We start from the raw sequence: 18327 nt of genomic DNA, 5'->3' as shown, positions 1-18327 counted from the left end.
AGGGGCAAAGAGCAGCGACATTCGCTTAATGCTATGAGCGCCAAACTACTCTGGGAGCCTATGGCAGCCTAGGGCCGTGGACAAAGCTCACACAGACTCTCTCTCTCGCCCATGCTTTGTCAGTGGTCAGAAACAGCCCCATAGAAAAGCACTGTGCAGCTAAACGCAGAAGAAGAAATATTCCTCTTGCAGTATCCCCAACAGAAAGAAGTGGATGGGGTAGGTAGAGAGAGAGGCATAATTTTGACCCACATAAGCCCACCTCTCAGATGGTTGGGAGAAGGGAATATACTCAGGAGGCATTCAGTCCACTACATGCAGCTACAAATACCCCCAGGGCTGTGTCTGTCACGATCCTGAACCTTTGGAAACTGTCTGCTCTGCAGTTCCACCTGAGTCCATCACTGTGGACATTTAGTCTCTGTCTCCATTGTTCAGCCTGGACAATGAGGTCCAGTTCCGAGGCCCTTCTGGAAGTTCCCTCATTGCGAAATGTGAAGCTACAGGGAACCAGGCAGAGGGCCTTCTTAGTAGTGGCACCTGCCCTATGGAACGCTCTCCCATCAGATGTTCTGAAGACATCTGAACACAGCCCTGTATTGGGAAGTTTTTAATGTTTGATGTTCCTCTTTGCTTTTTTATATTCTGTTGGAAGCTGCCCACAGTGGCTGGGGCAACCCAGTCATATGGGTGGGGTGTAAGTAAATAATAATAATAATAATTATAGGCAATGTTACCCGGGGGGGGGGGGGGGAGTGAGCTTAGAATTATATGACTTGACTATTCCTAATTAGCTCACAGGTCTTTCTCAAATATGCATATAGGAAGGCATACAGCTGAGGCCAGGCATCAAGAGACTGCAATTCCGAGTATCCTCATGAGCTACGGTAAGGCCAAGAATCCAAATCATGGCGTCATCATGAGAATCCCTTGGGTGACTTAGAGGCAAGCCACTCTCTCTCTGCTTCAGTCTTGCCTCGCCCAACTGGGAATGCAAAAAGAAAACTTTTCTGCCTCGCAGGAGAATGAGCGAGGGTTTTCAGAGCCTTTTGACCGCTTAGGTAAAGCAACCTGTTTTATGAAAAGCAAAGCTATTCCACTTATTTATTAAGCATTTACAAGCCACATCTTCTACTAAAGCATGGCACCCACAACAACTTCAGGAAAACCATTTACAACATAATGCCTCCAACAGGTGAAGTCTTTTTTCTAGCTGTTGGAAAAGTACAGTACTCTCGCGTGCCCCGTACCTTGACAAGGTTGTTGCAGAACCAGTAGACTCCGCCCATGTGCAAAAGGGTGTCGAAGATGTGGATGGAGCGGCTGTCCACCCAACCTTTCTCCAGCACTTTGGAGAAGACGCCCATCAGCACCTCTTTGATTGGCTTCTTGGCAGGAAGGAAGTTCCAGTAGGGCATCGTGACGACCCCTGTGGCTGAGAACTTGATATTCGCAGCTGTCTGCTGCAGGACATCAGCACACATGTGCTCAAGGATTGAACTCATGATCACCACTCTGGACAGGGGAGAGAAAAAAGGGTAAAGCATGACCACACTAAATCTGCATCCTTATCAAGGCTTCTTCGGCAGCTCCAAGTTGCTGATGCCCCCAAATTCCAAGCAACGTCAACTAAAGGCATCGGGTTGAGGCTCTAAGGAATGTGCTGAAGCAGTCTTTGACCAGAGCTTAATATTTGCAAAAGGACCCTTCACAGCAGCAGTGTTCGGGGTATAACAGAATTATCTTAGCGCTGCTGTGTAAATCTAACCCTCGCACTGGGACAGGAAACCATTGTCTCCATTCAGACCCAGATGAATGAGTGGCAATTCAGCAGCTTCACATTGCAGGTTCCCTCTGATTCTCTTTTTGTCCCAGGATGGCCACCTTAAGAACAGCGACAGTGCGGCCTGGTAGCCAGAGTAGCCCAACGTGGCTGATCAACTGCTCACTGCCTGTACTGCCTGTGGAGCTACAGAATCACAGAATGGTAGAGTCGGAAGGGACCCTGAGGATCATCTAGTCCAACCCCCTGCACTGCAGGAATATGCAGCTGTTCCATAAGGGGATCAAACCTGCAACCTTGGCGTTAGCAGCACTGCGCTTTAACCAAAGAGTATTTGAACTTTTTTTTTTCATGCAACAAAAAGCCTCCCAGTTATATCTGATCGTTCAGGATGCTTAATTCAGTGTTTTTTATGAGACACACGATATCAGCATGGAAATCATACAAAAAAGCAGAACACGCACCAGAGGCACAAAGCAGAATACAAGCAGGTTAGCCTTCCCTGAAGATGCAGCCTGTACCCCACATTTTAAACCCTGAGCTTAACACCCTGTTTTCTGCTACCCAGACTCTTACTTGCCTCTCACTGTAGAACTGCAGGGTGTTTTCAGCGTACAGGGGAGTTGCCAACTGCCGGATCATCTGCAATGACTTCTCTCGCTCATCCAAGCCCAGCATACGGACGTGAGCTACAAGCCAGGCCACAGCACACACAGCCATGCTGCACACCTTCCCCTTGATGTTGTCTGTGATTTTCTGGGGAAGGGAGGAGGAGGAGGTGGAGGAGGGAAAGTGAGGCAACAAGGCAGCTGTTGAGACTCTCGATTCACTGAGGGATGGTTTGGATACCAAACATACTGCAACTGCAGCAGTAGTTCTAAGAACACTTCCAACTCTCAATTCTATGCATCCCATAGAGAAAGAACAAGCCTAAAGCACCAAATCATCAGGATTGTGTAGTGAGTTTGTTGCTACAGTTTTCTCTTTTCAGAGAGGTTTTCTATAAAGGGAGAAACTCGCAGCCTCCCTGTTGCATGGTACAGACCAGAATGTTTTTGCACCATTCCTGATTCAGATTTTTGCTTCTGAATGGTGGTGGGCTTTTAAAAGGTGAATAGCAACACATCTCCTTTGCATACAAGGCTCACTAGAAAAGCCTGCTCTTTGTCATTACCTGGACGGACTCAAAGGTGAGAACCCCGTTCTCCCAAGCGTTCAGGATCTCCAAGATAGCAGCAGAGATGCTCAGACATGCCTCTTGCCATTTCATCTGCCTGTTCAGATGCAAAGATATACAGGGAGGGAAAGAATTAAGGGGAAAACTGGTCAGGAATATAAGAGATTATTAGCCATTCCCTCCCCCCATTCCAAACCCGCCTCCTCTTCTCTTGAAAGTGTATTAGCGATACCGGGTAAAAGCTCAAAAGCGAGGGCTGAGCAAAGATTTCTAAGTGGCAGGGGGCTGAGCTCCAGTCTCTCCCTCCCCCAGTAAGCAGAAGCAGAATTATGCACCATTTGCAGGTTTTGTTCGCACCAAACGTAAATGTTGGTGAAACCATGTATACAGGATAAGGAAGGAGGCAGGAGCAGCAAGGGATGCACAGAAAGTCCACATCTTAACTATCAGAAAGCTCTGTTGAGATTGCCTGCCCTGTGTTCAACCATGAGGACTAGAAACCTGCTTTAAGAAATTGAAAGCCACGAGGTTCAGGAATCCGCTCTACAGCATGGACAGAGAAAACAACGAATAGCCCTGCAGCATGAAGAAAGTGACTGGTGCTCGGGAGAGGAGGGAACCTTCAGCGCGCTATTTTTAGTGCACCAATTCATCGGCAAAGCTATTCTAGTGCAGCTACTTACACCAACTTCATTTCTGACGAATTGTTGAGCAAAGCAACCAGAGACTCCACCTTGGTGGAATCGGGCCGGAAGCAAGGGTGGTCAGGGTTGAGGATCTTCCCTTCCTCTGGCATGCAGGTCTGCATCCAGGTCTCAAAGAAAGGCACTTCCCCAGGTGGACCAGCTTCAGAAAGGATCACCTGAAAGAGAGACGGCCAAAGGAGTTGGGCAGGGTAGAGACATCCTGAAGCCCTTGACCACAGCAACAGCGCCACCTAGTGAGTGAGAGGTTAGGGACAACACATGTAGGGCATGAACATGGGACCTGGTTTCCCATGACTGGAATAAGCTCTCACTGTCAGGATTCTGGCCACCCAATTTGTTTATTTATGGCATTTTCATGGCAGCCTGTTGCCAAGTTCTCAGGGTGGCTTACGACAAAACTCAAAGCAAATTAAAAATATTCCTCCCAGGTGGAGGGGAGAAGAGAGTGCAAAGCTCGGAAGGTACACTGCACGTGTTCAGAGAAGAACCCCCTTTTACTTACATCTCTATGCCTATGCAGAGAACCTCTCCTCCACCATTACCTCTCCCTTGCCCCCGTATTGTACAGCGTAGAGAAGACCCTACCTCAGAGCCGTAGGTCTGGGCAACATGGCACAGCATGAGGAAGGAAATGTCGAAGAGAAGCGCTCTGACTGACGCCGCTTTGGCTAGAGAGGTGGGAGGAAACCCACAACGATAAGTTCACACAACAACAACAAGAGATATATCAGTAATTTATTATGACCATTAACAACATCTGGTGCATAAGAAGTGCTCTGCAGCTACATTCCTGTTCATTGTACCGACACAAGAGGAGTTCTCTCACTCTGTTTTTTTGTTTCTTTCCATCCCTGAGTCCTTGCGTCCCACGTTGATCACTGACAGCCTCTGACGGGGCGTTTCTGGCAGTCCCTCATCCCATATGCCTTCGCTGCGCCTTTAGCCTGGGGCTGGCCCTGCCCTGTGGAACTCCTTGCCAAGAGAAGTCTGGCAGGGCCCGACCCTGCTTTCTTTTAGACATCTTTTGAAAACAGTGCCGTTGACTGGGCTTTTGGTACATGCATCTTTCTTCTCTGTCTTTTCTCCAAATATGCATATATAAATGACCCCCCCCCCCAAAAAAACCCATGTATCTTTCTATTTATTTAAAAAGGACCCCCTGGACGGTTAAGTCCAGTCAAATTCGACTATGGGGTTGCGGTGCTCATCTCGCTTTCAGGCCGAGGGAGCCAGTGTTTGTCCACAGACAGCTTTACGGGTCATGTGGCCGGCATGACTAAAATGCTTCTGGTGCAATGGAACACCATGAGGGAAACCAGAGCGCATGGAAACGCCGTTTACCTTCCCACTGCAGTGGTACCTTTTTATCTACTTACACAGGTGTGCTTTCGAACTGCTAGGTTTGCAGGAGCTGGGACAGAGCAACAAGAACTCACCCCGTTGCATTCGAACCGCCAACCTTCTGATCGGCAAGCCCAAGAGGCTCAGTGGTTTAGACCACAGCGCCACCCGCGTCCCTATCTATTTATTGGCCTTCTTGTAATCATAGAAAGCAGCAAGAACAGAGCAATGGACATCCCTAACGAAAATCGGACTCAGGCCCCTTTTTCCAGCTCCTCACGTTTTATCAAACCCTTTTGAGGGTGTGACCAAGATTAACAGTTCCAAAGCACTCCAAACATCTTGAAAAATGAACAAGGAGGAAACAAAAACTGCCAATGGCTAAAGAGAGCTCCCTTTCCCATCAGTCCAGTGGAAGGTCAGAGGGTCTTTTGTGCATTTAATCACATGCAAAACGCATTCAGAATCCTTATCTTGGGTTAAGTGGGATTCACACACATCACTCCATCCAAAGGACTTGAGCTGTATGGGCGCTCAGAGGACTGTGGGGAGGAAAGGAAGGGGAGAGGAGAGGGAGGGCAAGCTCACAGCTGCAAGTTAACCCTTCCCCTCCCAGGGCCGAGGTCCCCCACCAAGCAGCACAAAGTGACTATTCTCAGGGGTGGTGGGGAAACGGGAGGATGCACGTGGTAGCCCAAAAGACAAAGAGACCCCAGTCATAACTTGAATGCCCCCCTTGTTGCATCAGGAATGCTGCGCTGGCACTGCCTACGCTGCCAGGCACCATGGCTCACTTTCAACTCTTCCCCACCCCCTCCAGACTTTTCAGTTAACACGCAAAAAATATCTAGAGCCTCAGGAAGGAGCTGCAGTAACATTAGACTGAAAAGAAAAGAAATAAAGCAAGACAACAGGGACTTACAGCCTTCTCCGCTGATGTGCTTGGTAAGTTCATTAAGCCTATAATGAGAGGTGAAGGAACAGAAAAGGGGGGGAAATGAGCTAAGGCTGCATTTATTTCGTACGGGACCAAACCAAGTATCATAACTGCCCCCACATATTTATTTTTTTGCTTTCTAAAATGTTGATCACCTTGCTGTGCGAAAAACAATGCGAACTTAAAAAGTAGGTCGCAATCATTCCCATTCTACAAAAAGAACCAAGACAGCAAATTGGCAAGACTAAATGCCCATCTCAATCTGGGTGCTGCCGCATCCTTTCTTCTTTGTACCAACCTAATCAAGGTGAAACCTTCTTAGCCATTCCCTGCCTCCATTCTCCTCCTCTTAGGCTGTGCACACAGTATACATTTAATTCACATTTCTTCTCACAAAGAATCCTGGGAACTAAAGTTTGTAAAGGGTGCTGGGAATTGTAGCTCTGCTGTGGGTAAGCTACAGTTCCCATATGGGGGGGGGGGGGAGGCTTGCTTTAGATATGCTCTGAAAATACAGTGGTACCTCGGGTTAAGAACTTAATTCGTTCTGGAGGTCTGTTCTTAAGCTGAAACTGTTCTTAACCTGAGGTACCACTTTAGCTAACGGGGCCACCGTGCTGCCACCGCACGATTTCTGTTCTCATCCTGAAGCAAAGTTCTTAACCCGAGGTACTATTTCTGGGTTAGCGGAGTCTGAACCCTGAAGCGTCTGTAACCTGAGGTACCACTGTATACAGTGTGGATGCAGCCTTAGTCTGCCTTTACTCTTTTGGAAAAGATTCAGGCCTTTCCCACCCTGATGTGGCTCATCTAGCAAGCCAAGTTCCCATAATGCAAACATTCTGACATTCTGGCAGGGCTTTTTTTCTAGATAAAAGAGGTGCCGGAACTTGTTTAGGAGGAGCACCCAAGTTGTTGAGCTTTTGTTAGGGGTGGGATCGCCTAAGAAAGGTTCTCTTCTTCGCCCCTTGGCCTCACCACCAGTTCCGGAGCCTTATGCCACCACCCTCTGCCGCACAGATGTGCCGCCCACAGCCTCTACCACACACTACCGTGCCACAATGCTACAGAGCTGCCGGAACACGCCAGATAGGTGACAGAACCCACCAACTCAGACACACTCAGTTCCGGTGAGTTTTGGCTGAAAGAAAGCCCTCCTTTCTGGTATGGCACAGCCTTTCGCTTTCAACCTCACATAGGATGCCGAATTACATACTCGGTATCATATTCCACACTTGTGTGGACTACACATGGCCACAGCAGCTATACTGCAGCGCTAGAGCTCGCATGCTTGAGGCTTATACGTGGAGAAGTGGAGTAGATTTATTCAGACAGGAGTCTTGTGACAGAAATATACCATCACATGGCTCGAAAGATAGTCCAGCCCCACCTCCCGGTTCTCCCTCCTGGCAGCAACATCAAAAACAAATGTGTCTTTACCCTGCAGGAGAATTGTTTGCTTCTAATAACGGGTGGGAGAAGCCCCCCACCCCACAATCTTGCTTGATTTGCTCAAGTACAGAAAGGCCTGAGTGTGCTTGTAAGATAGCCACTTGTGGGAGGTTTAACAGCCTCGTGAGCGGCTACCTAATAGCCCCTTCAGCTAAGACACAAATGGGTTCAGAAAAAAATGCAGCAGCCTTACATGGAATTGGGGATGGGCTGTGGAATAAAAGAAGAGGAATGGAGACAGGGGGTTGATCTCTTGTCATTTGCAGGAATTCAGAAAAGCAAAACGGCCTTACAGCTAAAATACATATGGTGCCTGTGTTCTGTTAGGATAGATTGGCTTACGGGCTTGAAGGCTTAGATCCAAGGCCAGTGCTAAACGTTAGGGAAGTCACCTGGCTGCCACTGAAAGCAGCAGATCTGTATTGGGCTGCCCCAACAACACCCAAGTCACTATGTCAACACGTATTTCCAGTTTCCCAACTCCCAGGGCAGAGGAACACAACATGCAGTGATGTCATGTCATGAGTAGTGTTTCACAAGATGTCTGGGGAGAGAAACATTAATGGGAACTGCTGATTTGACTCTGTTCACGCTGCTCTTGCTGTGGGATAGGTCAGCCTACCATGCCACCGAGGCTTTGGCCCCCACCTCAGTTTCCCATCTATGCGAAATGGGAATTCTAAGAACCCGCCTCATTGTTTCTGCAGGGGGAGGAAGGGGAAGAACGCACTCCAGATCAAGAGCGATTTGTACATGATAGTGATATTAAAGTTGTTAACAGCTGGGGGCGCTTTACTCCGACACCTTGTGCAATGGTTCCCCCTCTGAACTGTGCCTGGAAATGCTGATGAGGATCTAAAAACAGCCTGAATCCTATGTAGACAGAGGCCAGGTAGGGTACAGCTTCCAACACACTCAACCAATGGATGCTCAACTGCATTTTAGCCATTGCACATCAGCCTTGCAAGCTCCTTTTGAATGACAACAGCACAATATCTCATTTTCCCAAGTTCAGGATTGGAAGTCCAAGGCTGGGTGAGACTATAGCCTTGGAGCATATTGTTTATCTGTTCTGTTCTATTTTATTTTGCTACTTTTCTTTTTACTATTTTACGTCACTTTATTTTTACCCTCCCCCCAATAATTTTTATTAGTTTTCAATTACAATAATCCAATGGTAGCCTCATTATAACAATGCCAAATCAAAGTACAATTACTAATCCCAATCATTCAAATGTCAAATTACAAAATTCGGGTGGCCTCCCGCATGTGCTAGAACTCATGGTTTGATTATTTACTTTTCTGCATCCCAAATCTTATTCATCTCAATGACATTCCATCCAAAAGAACAATCTGTTATACAACAACTGCAATATTAACGACATCTGCTCATCTTAACACATTAAATGATTTATAAATCTATAGGTGAAGCATTCAAACTATATCCTTATTCCTCCTGTGTGTGACAATTATTCTGTTGGTGGTGTTCCTTCCTGTCCTTGTGAAATGTTATGTCTACCTTTTCCCAGCCATTGCTGCTCCCGATCATGCCTTGGGTGGAGCTAATACCCCACTGTTTATTTTTACTATTTTACCTTACTTTATTTTACTATTTTTATTTTACTATTAATAAAGACTACCGTATTTTTTGCTCTATAAGACTCACCTTTTCCCTCCTAAAAAGTAAGGGGAGATGTGTGTGCATCTTATGGAGCGAATGCAGGCTGCGCAGCTATCCCAGAAGCCAGAACAGCAAGAGGGATCGCTGCTTTCGCTGTGTTCTAGCTTCTGAGATTCAGAATATTATTTTTCTTCCTCCAAAAACTAGGTGCATCTTATGGTCTGGTGCATCTTATAGAGCGGATGTGCAATGGCTAAAAGGTTTGTGTTGTTGTTGTTTTTGAAAATAATTGGCCAGAGAACAGCAGAAGCTCAACCGAGCTGTGGGTGGATGTTTTAGCACTTGCACGCTCTGTGACCTTAGTGACAGACTCCAGCTCCCCAACTTGAAAGGAGGCAGTGGCCAATCATATCCAGACCCACTCACTTGATAAATTTCCGGGCAAAGACTTTCAGCTTCCCTGTAGCTGCTGCAGCTGCCAACAACAGATCCAAGCTCTTCCCCGACAGCATATGTCCCAAGACGCCCAGCAGCCCTTCTGGGGTTTTCGAGTGATCTGAATCCATTGTCTGGAGTAGCAGAGATATAAATAAAGAAAGTAACTGAGTCGACGAAGGCTCCCAATTGGTAGCCGGCGGGGAACAAACTACAGAGAATTGTGTAAAGAGAAATCAGTTCTTAGCAACTTAACTACATGCCCGTGGGTATTCATCACCATTTCACAGAATTCAAATTGTAAAACAAAAAAATGCAATATGAGAAATAAAAATACAATTAAAAATCAAGATGAATGCGGACATGCCGTGGTCCAGCTGAATGAAGCCAGCAGACCACTGGTGGCCCGCAGATCACAGCTTGGGAATCCTTGAACTAAAGAAAGGCAAAAAAATTTCAATTGCTAAAAGGAATGTGAAGGCTTTGTCCAATATTAGAAAGAGAATTAACACAGAAATGTCTCCGGTTCCATTCTTTTAAAAAGAAAAAATATGACTAAGTCACAATCAATCAAAACACATTAACAAAGCACCAGCTAAGAGGGAAAAGACACAGAATGCGTAACTTACCATAGATTGTCTTGATTGTCTTTACAAGCAGTATCAAGACATACAAGAAGGTAACAAGACACATAGAGAAGTCTTCAGAGAATTAACAGATATATCTGGATTGCATTTCCAAGACTAGTTCTTGGATGTCTTTCCAGAGGCATTTGTATACTTCACATGAGGGTCTACCCATTGTTTCTTTGGTTACATGTTCAATAAAGGTTTGTCAGGCCTTGTAAAAATGTGCCTGGCTGTACTTAACCTTCAGAGTAGCAAAACTGGTAGTTGTTTCTCCAATAAACCATACTTTCAGATACCTTATGTCTAGGGTCACGCTGTTTGCTAACTTGGTAAACGTTGGTGTGCCACCCCCAATTCCTGTGTCACTTTGTCCCAGAGGGCAAAGCCACCACAGATTTATGTGTGACAGCCCAATGGGTGTGACATAACAATAGAATAGTGTGTGTTTTGCTGTGTTCTCTCTAATACAAGCACAGACAAAGTACTCAAGTGGCCTCTTGTGCCAAACAGCTGACCACTGTCCCAGGATATTTTGTACCCTGTCCCTTTCCCCAAAATGCCTTGAATCATTTGATACACTTTGATATGTAAGGCATAGGTTCAAATCCCCAGTCGTGAAGCTCTGCTATCAGCCAGAGACAAGAAACTCTCTTTCAACCTAATTTACAGTGCTATTCAAACCATGGGCCATGGGCTGGTCCATTGTCCCTCAGACCTTGTGGGGGGCCGGACTATATTTTTTTGGGGGGAAAGAACAAATTCCTATGCCCCACAAATAATCCAGAGATGCATTTTAAATAAAAGGACACATTCTACTCATGTAAAAACACGCTGATTCCTGGACAGTCTGTGGACCGGATTGAGAAGGCAATTGGGCCACATCCAGCCCACGGGCCTTAGTTTGCCTACCCCTGGTCCCCTGGTCTTCAGTAGCACCAAAGACTACTGCAGCAGCAGTACTAAAAATAATAAAGGTATTCCAGTTTCTGTGTTCAAGATGCCACCACAAGTTTAGTGCCTACTTTCAGGATGTTGGTGACGGTGGGCTCTGCTCGCAGGATGAGGCCTGGGTTGGGTTGAATGTTAGCATTCTCGGGAGACTTCAAACGTGGCGCATGTTCCCGATCGGCGGTCCTGGGTGAGGTCAGAAGAAAAATACCCAAAGTTGAAATAAGAGGGTAAAGAGCTCTTTAATGAAAGTGGAATGCTCTGCTATAAGGGCCACCCCACCAGTACAAAATTCACATATCTATAAGCTTCTGATGAAAATTCAGGGCAATGAACTTGTAATTTCTGAGAGTTTGACTCAGGTTAGCATATTTAACCTGTGGGTTCTCAGAAACAAAGCTTCCTAGTCCCCGTGGGCTCAATGCAGATGACAAACTGACTGAGTGGTAAAGTTTTCTACCATGGTTTTGCTTTGTCTTTACCCTTTAACCCTTTGGAAGCTTTTGGACTCCAACTCCTACCAGATTCAGCCAGTGTGGCCAATAGTCTGGAGGTGATGTAAACGGTTGTCCAACATCTGGAAAACCATAGGTATCCCATCCCCAGTCTGTATTAAGGAAAAAGTGGTAGAATTCGCCCATCCACTTGCCACTCATTCTAATGTGTGCTAAATTTTGAAGACCTTATTATGTGGCTAGGCTCCCCCACATTTGCAGCTTATTTATTTGAAACATTTTTGTTCTAAAAAAAGTAAAGGTAAAGGGACCCCTGACCATTAGGTCCAGTCGTGACCGACTCTGGGGTCGCGGCGCTCATCTCGCTATGTCGGCAACAGGACAGTCCCTGTCTCCAGGCTTACAATCTAAAAAAGACATGGCACAAAAGGAAACGCAACTGAGAGGGTGGTGGAGGGGTTGGGTGGGGAAGCAAACTCGGGAACTATTATTTCTTAGCTACAGAATTCTTGCAATAACAAGCTAGAATAGAAGAAGTTCAAGGAGAGGGGGAGCAAAAAGTTTCGGGGCTTTTGGAAGAACAGATGAAGAAGGCCTGCAGTCCCAACTTAATAAACTGGTCATCTGTATTAGAAATCTGTGGCAGGCAAATATGACCAGGAGTAAGGAAGACAGCCCCTGAGTTATAGCATTTCACAGCTACTGCTGTCTTTCAAAGCAAGATTTTTGCCTCCCCTGCTTTTTTACCATAGTTTTTTTTTTTTTTAAGAGTTCAGATATCCATTCCAAGTGCTGTTTATCATTTAAACATGCTGAAATATCTACAGCCTCTGACAGGTTGTTTTTTTAATTTAAAAAAATTATTAACTTAAGTTTAGTGTATTTTGTTGAGGAGCAACCTTTTAATATGCAAACAGAACTCCTACTCACAAGCTGTTTGTGGCTGGATACCCTGAGCAGAAACTGAAAGAAAATGGAAGGAAAAGTCTACGTACATCCTTGCCCAATCCATATTAATAAAACAAGACTAAATCAGCACTGGACAGCTTACTACAGTGTGTCTGAGGGTTTATTTGCTAAGGCGTCAGTTTGTGCTGTGATGAGAGGTGGGTGGGGAGGGAGAGAGAATACAATTCCCCCCACCACCAACAACCAGTTTAAAAGGTGTGAAATTAAGCACAGCAGATGCTTCGCAGGCTTAAAAAGCAATGCATTTAATGACTTTGCCAGCTTAAAACCAAATGCAATCTTTTTTTTTTAAAAAAAAAGCCGTATTTTTTTCCCCCTTAAGAGAAAGAAAATTTGAAAGACAGGTTGAGAAGTTTCACTGGCCTCTTTGAAACAACAACGCTATTATCAGTATGAATAAACCCTTAAGATTGTGGGAATATATTAACCATCCACTTCCCCAAAGAAAGAACTATGACAAAACACTGCCGCAAGGCACAGAGGGCGATGTCTTCCCTCCACTACAGCAGAGCAAGTCAGTAAATGAAGCTGAAGTCACAGCAGCCACAGATTAAAACAAAGCCTGCCACAGTCACTTGTGTACACTTGCACTTTTAAGCTTACATTTAAGAAATGGGCAAGCTTCCTTGCATTTACCACTTGATAAGTTGATCGCATGCATTTGCCCATGGTTTTAGAGAAGCTGAGAATAATGCACAGCTGCTGCTGGGGGAACGTCTTCAAGATGGTTGTCAGGCAGCCAAGAACTTCCTTTCCTCTTCCCCACAAGTTAAGGGGCAGAAGCTCAAGAAATGTTGAAGCTACTACTGTTTGCGCCTTTGCCCCTGCACCTAGCCTATCGCCCCTTTTGTGCAAAGCTAGATAAGCCTACCGTTTGGCTATGAGGTTGTTCATGTTGGCTTCGGAGAGCAGTCCCTGCTTGCCACATTCTTGAAAGAGAAGGCTCGTGCAGTCACAGCTGGAAGAACAACCACCAAAAGAGGAAAAAAATGTGTAAAAAATGTATGAACAAACATGGTCCATAATGGAGACAGACTGTTCTCTCGCTGGACCTCTTGGGGAAGGACACAAATGGCACAAGGTGAGTTAAGGAAGAGATGGTGGGAATACAAGTAAAGGTGAAAGACTGTAACTGGGAGGCACAGAAAGAATCCCATTAAAATGCCTCTCTTTGATCGGGTATAACGTCCTTGCGTCTCAGCTGTCATAAAATTTGCAGAGTTTTTACTGAGCGCCATTTTTGACGTTGAAAATATAGTAACAATTGGGGAAAGGAGGACTACAAATGATACCAGGATTCAATCTTCTAGTCTTCTCAGCGTTAAGGAAAGGACAAACCTTGAGTGGAAGCAACCGCTGCTGAAAGGCTCAAAAGGTCAAAAAGGATATGTGTGGTTTCAGTGACCGACACCTGCATGCTCTAAATTTCGCTTTGGGCCCAGTAAGGAAATTGCTCAATCTGTCCTGAAGGGGGTTGTGCTCCCCACTCAAGGATTGGTTAGCATTTTGAGATTGGCCACAGATGCAGCTTTGTCTCTAGAGGCCTAAGTGGCCCACTGCAGTATGTTTTGCATTTCTATCTGTGCTACTCCCAAGTTTTGCTTTCATGGGGAATATGTCATTTTAGCCACATAAACGCCTTCCGGGTAGAGACAGAAGCTTGCTCAATGCTGCCCAGCCAGCTTCCTAGTTGAGGAGCAGGGAAATGAACCCTGGTCTCCTCCATCCACGCTCAATGCTCTTCCCATTACTACACAGCTACCTACAAGACCAACCAAATTGGTTGGCTCAATTCAAAGCACATTTGCATGTGTACACTCACTTCCTTTGCATAACCTATTGAGTTTTTCTGCCAGCCATGAGAGAGAGGTCGCTAATTACTGAACGTTTCTGAGCCTCTATCCACTCATTTTCAAGACTACGTTAAAGGCATGCCACCTAAAAAACCCCCCAAAAACCCACCAGAAACCTAAAACAAACATCTGGATTCTCAAGGTGCTGAATTATGCAATTCTGCACTTGCAAGTTGAGACCACAGGAGTGCAGAATGAACAGAATCCAGGAGTTGCTCATTGTACCCTACAGCTCATAGGCAGGCAATTTATCATGTTATCATGCACAGAGCACATCCAGCCCTGGCTGAAGGATTAAGCGTTAAGAAAGAACCACCTCAAGTTTGTGCTTATGTTTCCATAACAGAACAAAGCGTTCAAGAGCTGGGCACAAGAAAATTGGACCAAACTGATTCAAAATACTACTTTATGCAAGAGCGACACCGGCTGCTTCACACATTGGGGAGTTTGGGTCTTAATCTATCATGCAGAACAAACAGTTCTAATTGCGACATCAGCAGCAAACTTATGCATGGCGAATTCTGTTTACAAGGCTGTCCGCTTTCCCTGGCCCTTCCCCCAGTTCTAATCTCCTGTTATATCCCACCCAGCAGGGGAAAAACAGGGAATTTTCCTTGAAAAAATCCCATTTCAGATTAACCTGTGCTAGCTTCTAGTTTTCTGTTGTCAGTGCTATTGTTCTGTATTTTGTATATCTGTGTTTCCAACACTCTCTTTCGATGTTTGGATGCTTGGTGTAAGCCGCTTTGGACACAGCGGCATGTAAGTAAACGCAGTCAACCAATCAACATCTGGAATGTTACTGTGTTAAGAAAACAGGGAGCAGGTTTGAGCAGTGAAGAAGAGGCCCAGTCCTCCCACAGGCCCCTTCTACTAACCAAACCAGTTTCTGTGACTGGTGACCACTTCAGAGAGCTTCTACCAGGTTCCGGTTTGAGTAACAAACACACCTCCCTCACGAGTTGGTCCATTTAACTTCCTCTGGATGACAACCACCTCAGCAATTTCTCCCATTATCTAACCCTGCTCAACTCTGCCGTGTCTATCAGGTTCTTCCAATCTCAACCTTGACCGTTCTCCCACCTTGCGTGCCCCTACTCCAAATAGCAAACTGGTTTTGGCCAAAATATCCCTCCAACCTAGTCTTCAATGCTCATTATTCAACTTGGTTCAATCGGGGGAAATAATGATGTGTTTATGTCCTGTCTCTAGTCACTTGCTGTATTTTTTGTGTTCAATTAAATACATCAAACAACAACAACTACATTAAATTTAAAAAGCAGCCTTCATCCATCCATACAGTAACACTAGGGTTGCCAAGCTCCCTAAGAGTTAGACCCTGAGATTCAAGGAGTGGAGCTTTGGAGGACAAAGGATGGTGGCTGGCAGCTAAGACCCTGATAAACATGGGAGTGAAACTGAGAGAAGAACTCCCAGGCCAAGCAGGAAAAGCCCTTGGGCTCTGTCCCCTCTACATGAAGAAGAAGAAGAAGAGTTTGGATTTGATATCCCGCCTTTCACTCCCTTTAAGGAGTCTCAAAGCGGCTAACATTCTCCTTTCCCTTCCTCCCCCACAACAAACACTGTGAGGTGAGTGGGGCTGAGAGACTTCAAAGAAGTGTGACTGGCCCAAGGTCACCCAGCAGCTGCATGTGGAGGAGCGGAGAAGCAAACCCGGTTCCCCAGATTAGGAGACTACCGCTCTTAACCACTACACCACACTGGCTCTACATGAAGGGCCACAAAGAAGGGGAACCTACTTGCAGCGTTGGTCGGCCTTGTCCAGAAGGGGCGTCAGCTTCAGGAGGAACTCAAAGGCACAATTCACATCTTCAGTAAAGTCCTGCAATTGCACTATTATTATTTTCTTCCTTACATCTAAAGGGTCTGCCAATGCTGTACTGGAATCCCCACCCATATAATCCCCTATAAAAACAGGCCAAGGCAGTGCATCCCAATAAGCCCACAGAGAACATTAGCTCCTGGTCATTTCTTTTCGGCAAGTTTCATTCTACAGAATTTGCCATTGAACAAGCTAGGGAAAAAATTCCAGCAAACTTAAAGGGTTGGTTGTTTTGTTTCTCTCCACGCCCCCCTTTTGTGGTATAGAAGCTCGAACCACTTGATTAAGTAAACTGAAGCCCTGCAGACACACCGGTGAAGAATTACTTCTTTTGAACTGCTCTTTGCAAGTGGTACATTGCAGTTGGGGGTTTTATAGAGTAAGGGAGAATATGATAAATGTGTGTGGAACTGATTTTTTGTCCCCCCCCCCCCCCCCCAGATTTCATGTGGCATGGAATTTAGAAAGAAAAAGAAAACTTATGCTGAGGTTTGAAAGGGGAAATCTGAATAGCAGGTGATTTCTTTAATTTGTATTTTTTAACGGAGGCAGTCTCAAAAGTTAAGCTTTGAGGCTAATTTGTTTTCATCCGCCTCTCTTAAAGACCGCATTAGATGACCTCTATGACTGGGAAGACCGGTTCGAATCCCACTTTAGCCATAAACTCACTCAGTGGCAGAAGAACTACTTTTTAACCAAAAGCTCCATTTAGCCCAGCATTCTGTCTAAGACAGCAGACAGCAGTCAAATGCCTCTGTGAAGTTCACAAAGAGGGTATGATGGAAATGCCTTTCTTCTTTGACCTAAAGCATGATAATCATAGAAATTCTGGCTCTTCATCCTTACCCATCATGGCTGGAGTCACTGATGGGCCTTGTTCTCACTGAAAATCCCATCTTTAACCTAAGCCATCTTAATTGCAAAACTAAAATCATGCTTCCATTTTCCATCCATTTTTCTTCCCAAATAATTTTTAGCAGTTCTAAACAAATACAATGGTACCTCGGGTTACAAACTTAATTCGTTTCGGAGGTCCGTTCTTAACCCAAAACCGTTCTTAACCTGAGGTGCGCTTTTGCTAATGGGGCCTCCTGCTGCTGCCATGTCACCACTGCACGATTTCTGTTCTCATCTGGGGACAAAGTTTGCAACCCGGAGCAACTACTTCCAGGTTAGTGGAGTTTGTAACCCAAAGCATTTGTAGCCCGAGGTACCACTGTAAATACAACACTGACGTAGCTGTTGTGGTGATGATGATGATTTGCTTTTCAAAAATCAACCTTTACCTTTTCTCCTTGAGGATATTTTTTCAGTTTTACAAGTACTTGTGGAATCTGAAAAAGAGCAAAGTAAGAATTTAATAAGGGACCTCAAAACTATCGCCCCCGCCCCATCTCCTTGTGAATTTTGCTCCCTGGTTCACACGTCCTGGACTGCCAAAAACTCCTTTGCCTTTTCACTCCCTTCCCCCTTTTCACAGCCCCTCCTCCTCCTCTCCCTAGACCCTGCAAGACAGTTGTTCTTGACTTCCACTCAGTCCCAATGCCCTTTAACAATCCTCTGGCCCTCCAGATGTTGCTGAACTACAACTCCCATCACCCCCAGCAAGAATGGCCAAGGATGGTTCAGCCATATCACAAGCGTCCAAAGTTTTTCACAGCTGCTTGTAGTCCTCTTTCCCAAGACACCTTCATACCTCTATTCTCCCGTGAACCCTAACTGCACACAGACCCTGTGCAAACTGGCCTTTGCTTTCCTCATAAATGCCAAGCTGTTTTTCAACTTCTTATTACTATTATCTTCACACTCCGATGTTAGAACATTTCATGTTCCATCTACGAGCATTCCATGACATGAAACTAGCTTAACTAATGCTCAGAAAAGGTTCGAAGTCAGTCTGGTTGCCGCTTCCGGTCTCCTTATCAACCAAGTCAAAGTCGCAAACTGGCTTAATTACTTCCAGTGACAAAGGGGGGGGGGCACTAATGTGGTCGAGGGCGCTAAATATTGAATCGGAAGGTTTCAAATCTCAACTCGGCTATGAAACAGATTTCTCCCTTGCTTTTGAAGATAAGAAAGCATTTTGCGCATGAAACTGGAAATAAATATTCAAAAAACCAACAAACTCCTAAATGTAGAATTAGGCATGTCTAATCTGATCTTCATGCTATCATATG

At 45.5% G+C, this 18327-nt stretch overlaps 1 protein-coding gene across 13 annotated transcripts in view; it reads right to left on the bottom strand.

The window, feature by feature from the left end:
* The window catches only part of MED24 (mediator complex subunit 24), a 50824-nt gene that overhangs the window by 11255 nt on the left and 21242 nt on the right, over positions 1–18327 (bottom strand). For 7 of the 13 annotated variants that reach the window (XM_083408536.1, XM_083408542.1, XM_083408543.1 and 4 more), the window contains 12 exons: positions 17437–17484; positions 16068–16150; positions 13326–13412; positions 12416–12448; positions 11105–11216; positions 9445–9587; positions 5931–5968; positions 4253–4335; positions 3644–3822; positions 2958–3057; positions 2364–2539; positions 1251–1515 (listed from right to left, as the gene is read on the bottom strand). In XM_083408536.1, the coding sequence (XP_083264662.1) occupies positions 1251–1515; positions 2364–2539; positions 2958–3057; positions 3644–3822; positions 4253–4335; positions 5931–5968; positions 9445–9587; positions 11105–11216; positions 12416–12448; positions 13326–13412; positions 16068–16150; positions 17437–17484 (1347 nt within the window). The remainder of the gene's footprint in view (positions 1–1250; positions 1516–2363; positions 2540–2957; positions 3058–3643; positions 3823–4252; positions 4336–5930; positions 5969–9444; positions 9588–11104; positions 11217–12415; positions 12449–13325; positions 13413–16067; positions 16151–17436; positions 17485–18327) is intronic. The other 6 variants (XM_083408545.1, XM_083408547.1, XM_083408548.1 and 3 more) reach the window with 1 other exon arrangement.

The sequence above is a fragment of the Podarcis tiliguerta genome (assembly GCF_965153285.1).
Source record: "Podarcis tiliguerta genome assembly, chromosome: 13".
In the NCBI taxonomy this organism is placed as follows: domain Eukaryota; kingdom Metazoa; phylum Chordata; class Lepidosauria; order Squamata; family Lacertidae; genus Podarcis; species Podarcis tiliguerta.
This window is presented reverse-complemented; position numbering and strand designations above follow the sequence as displayed.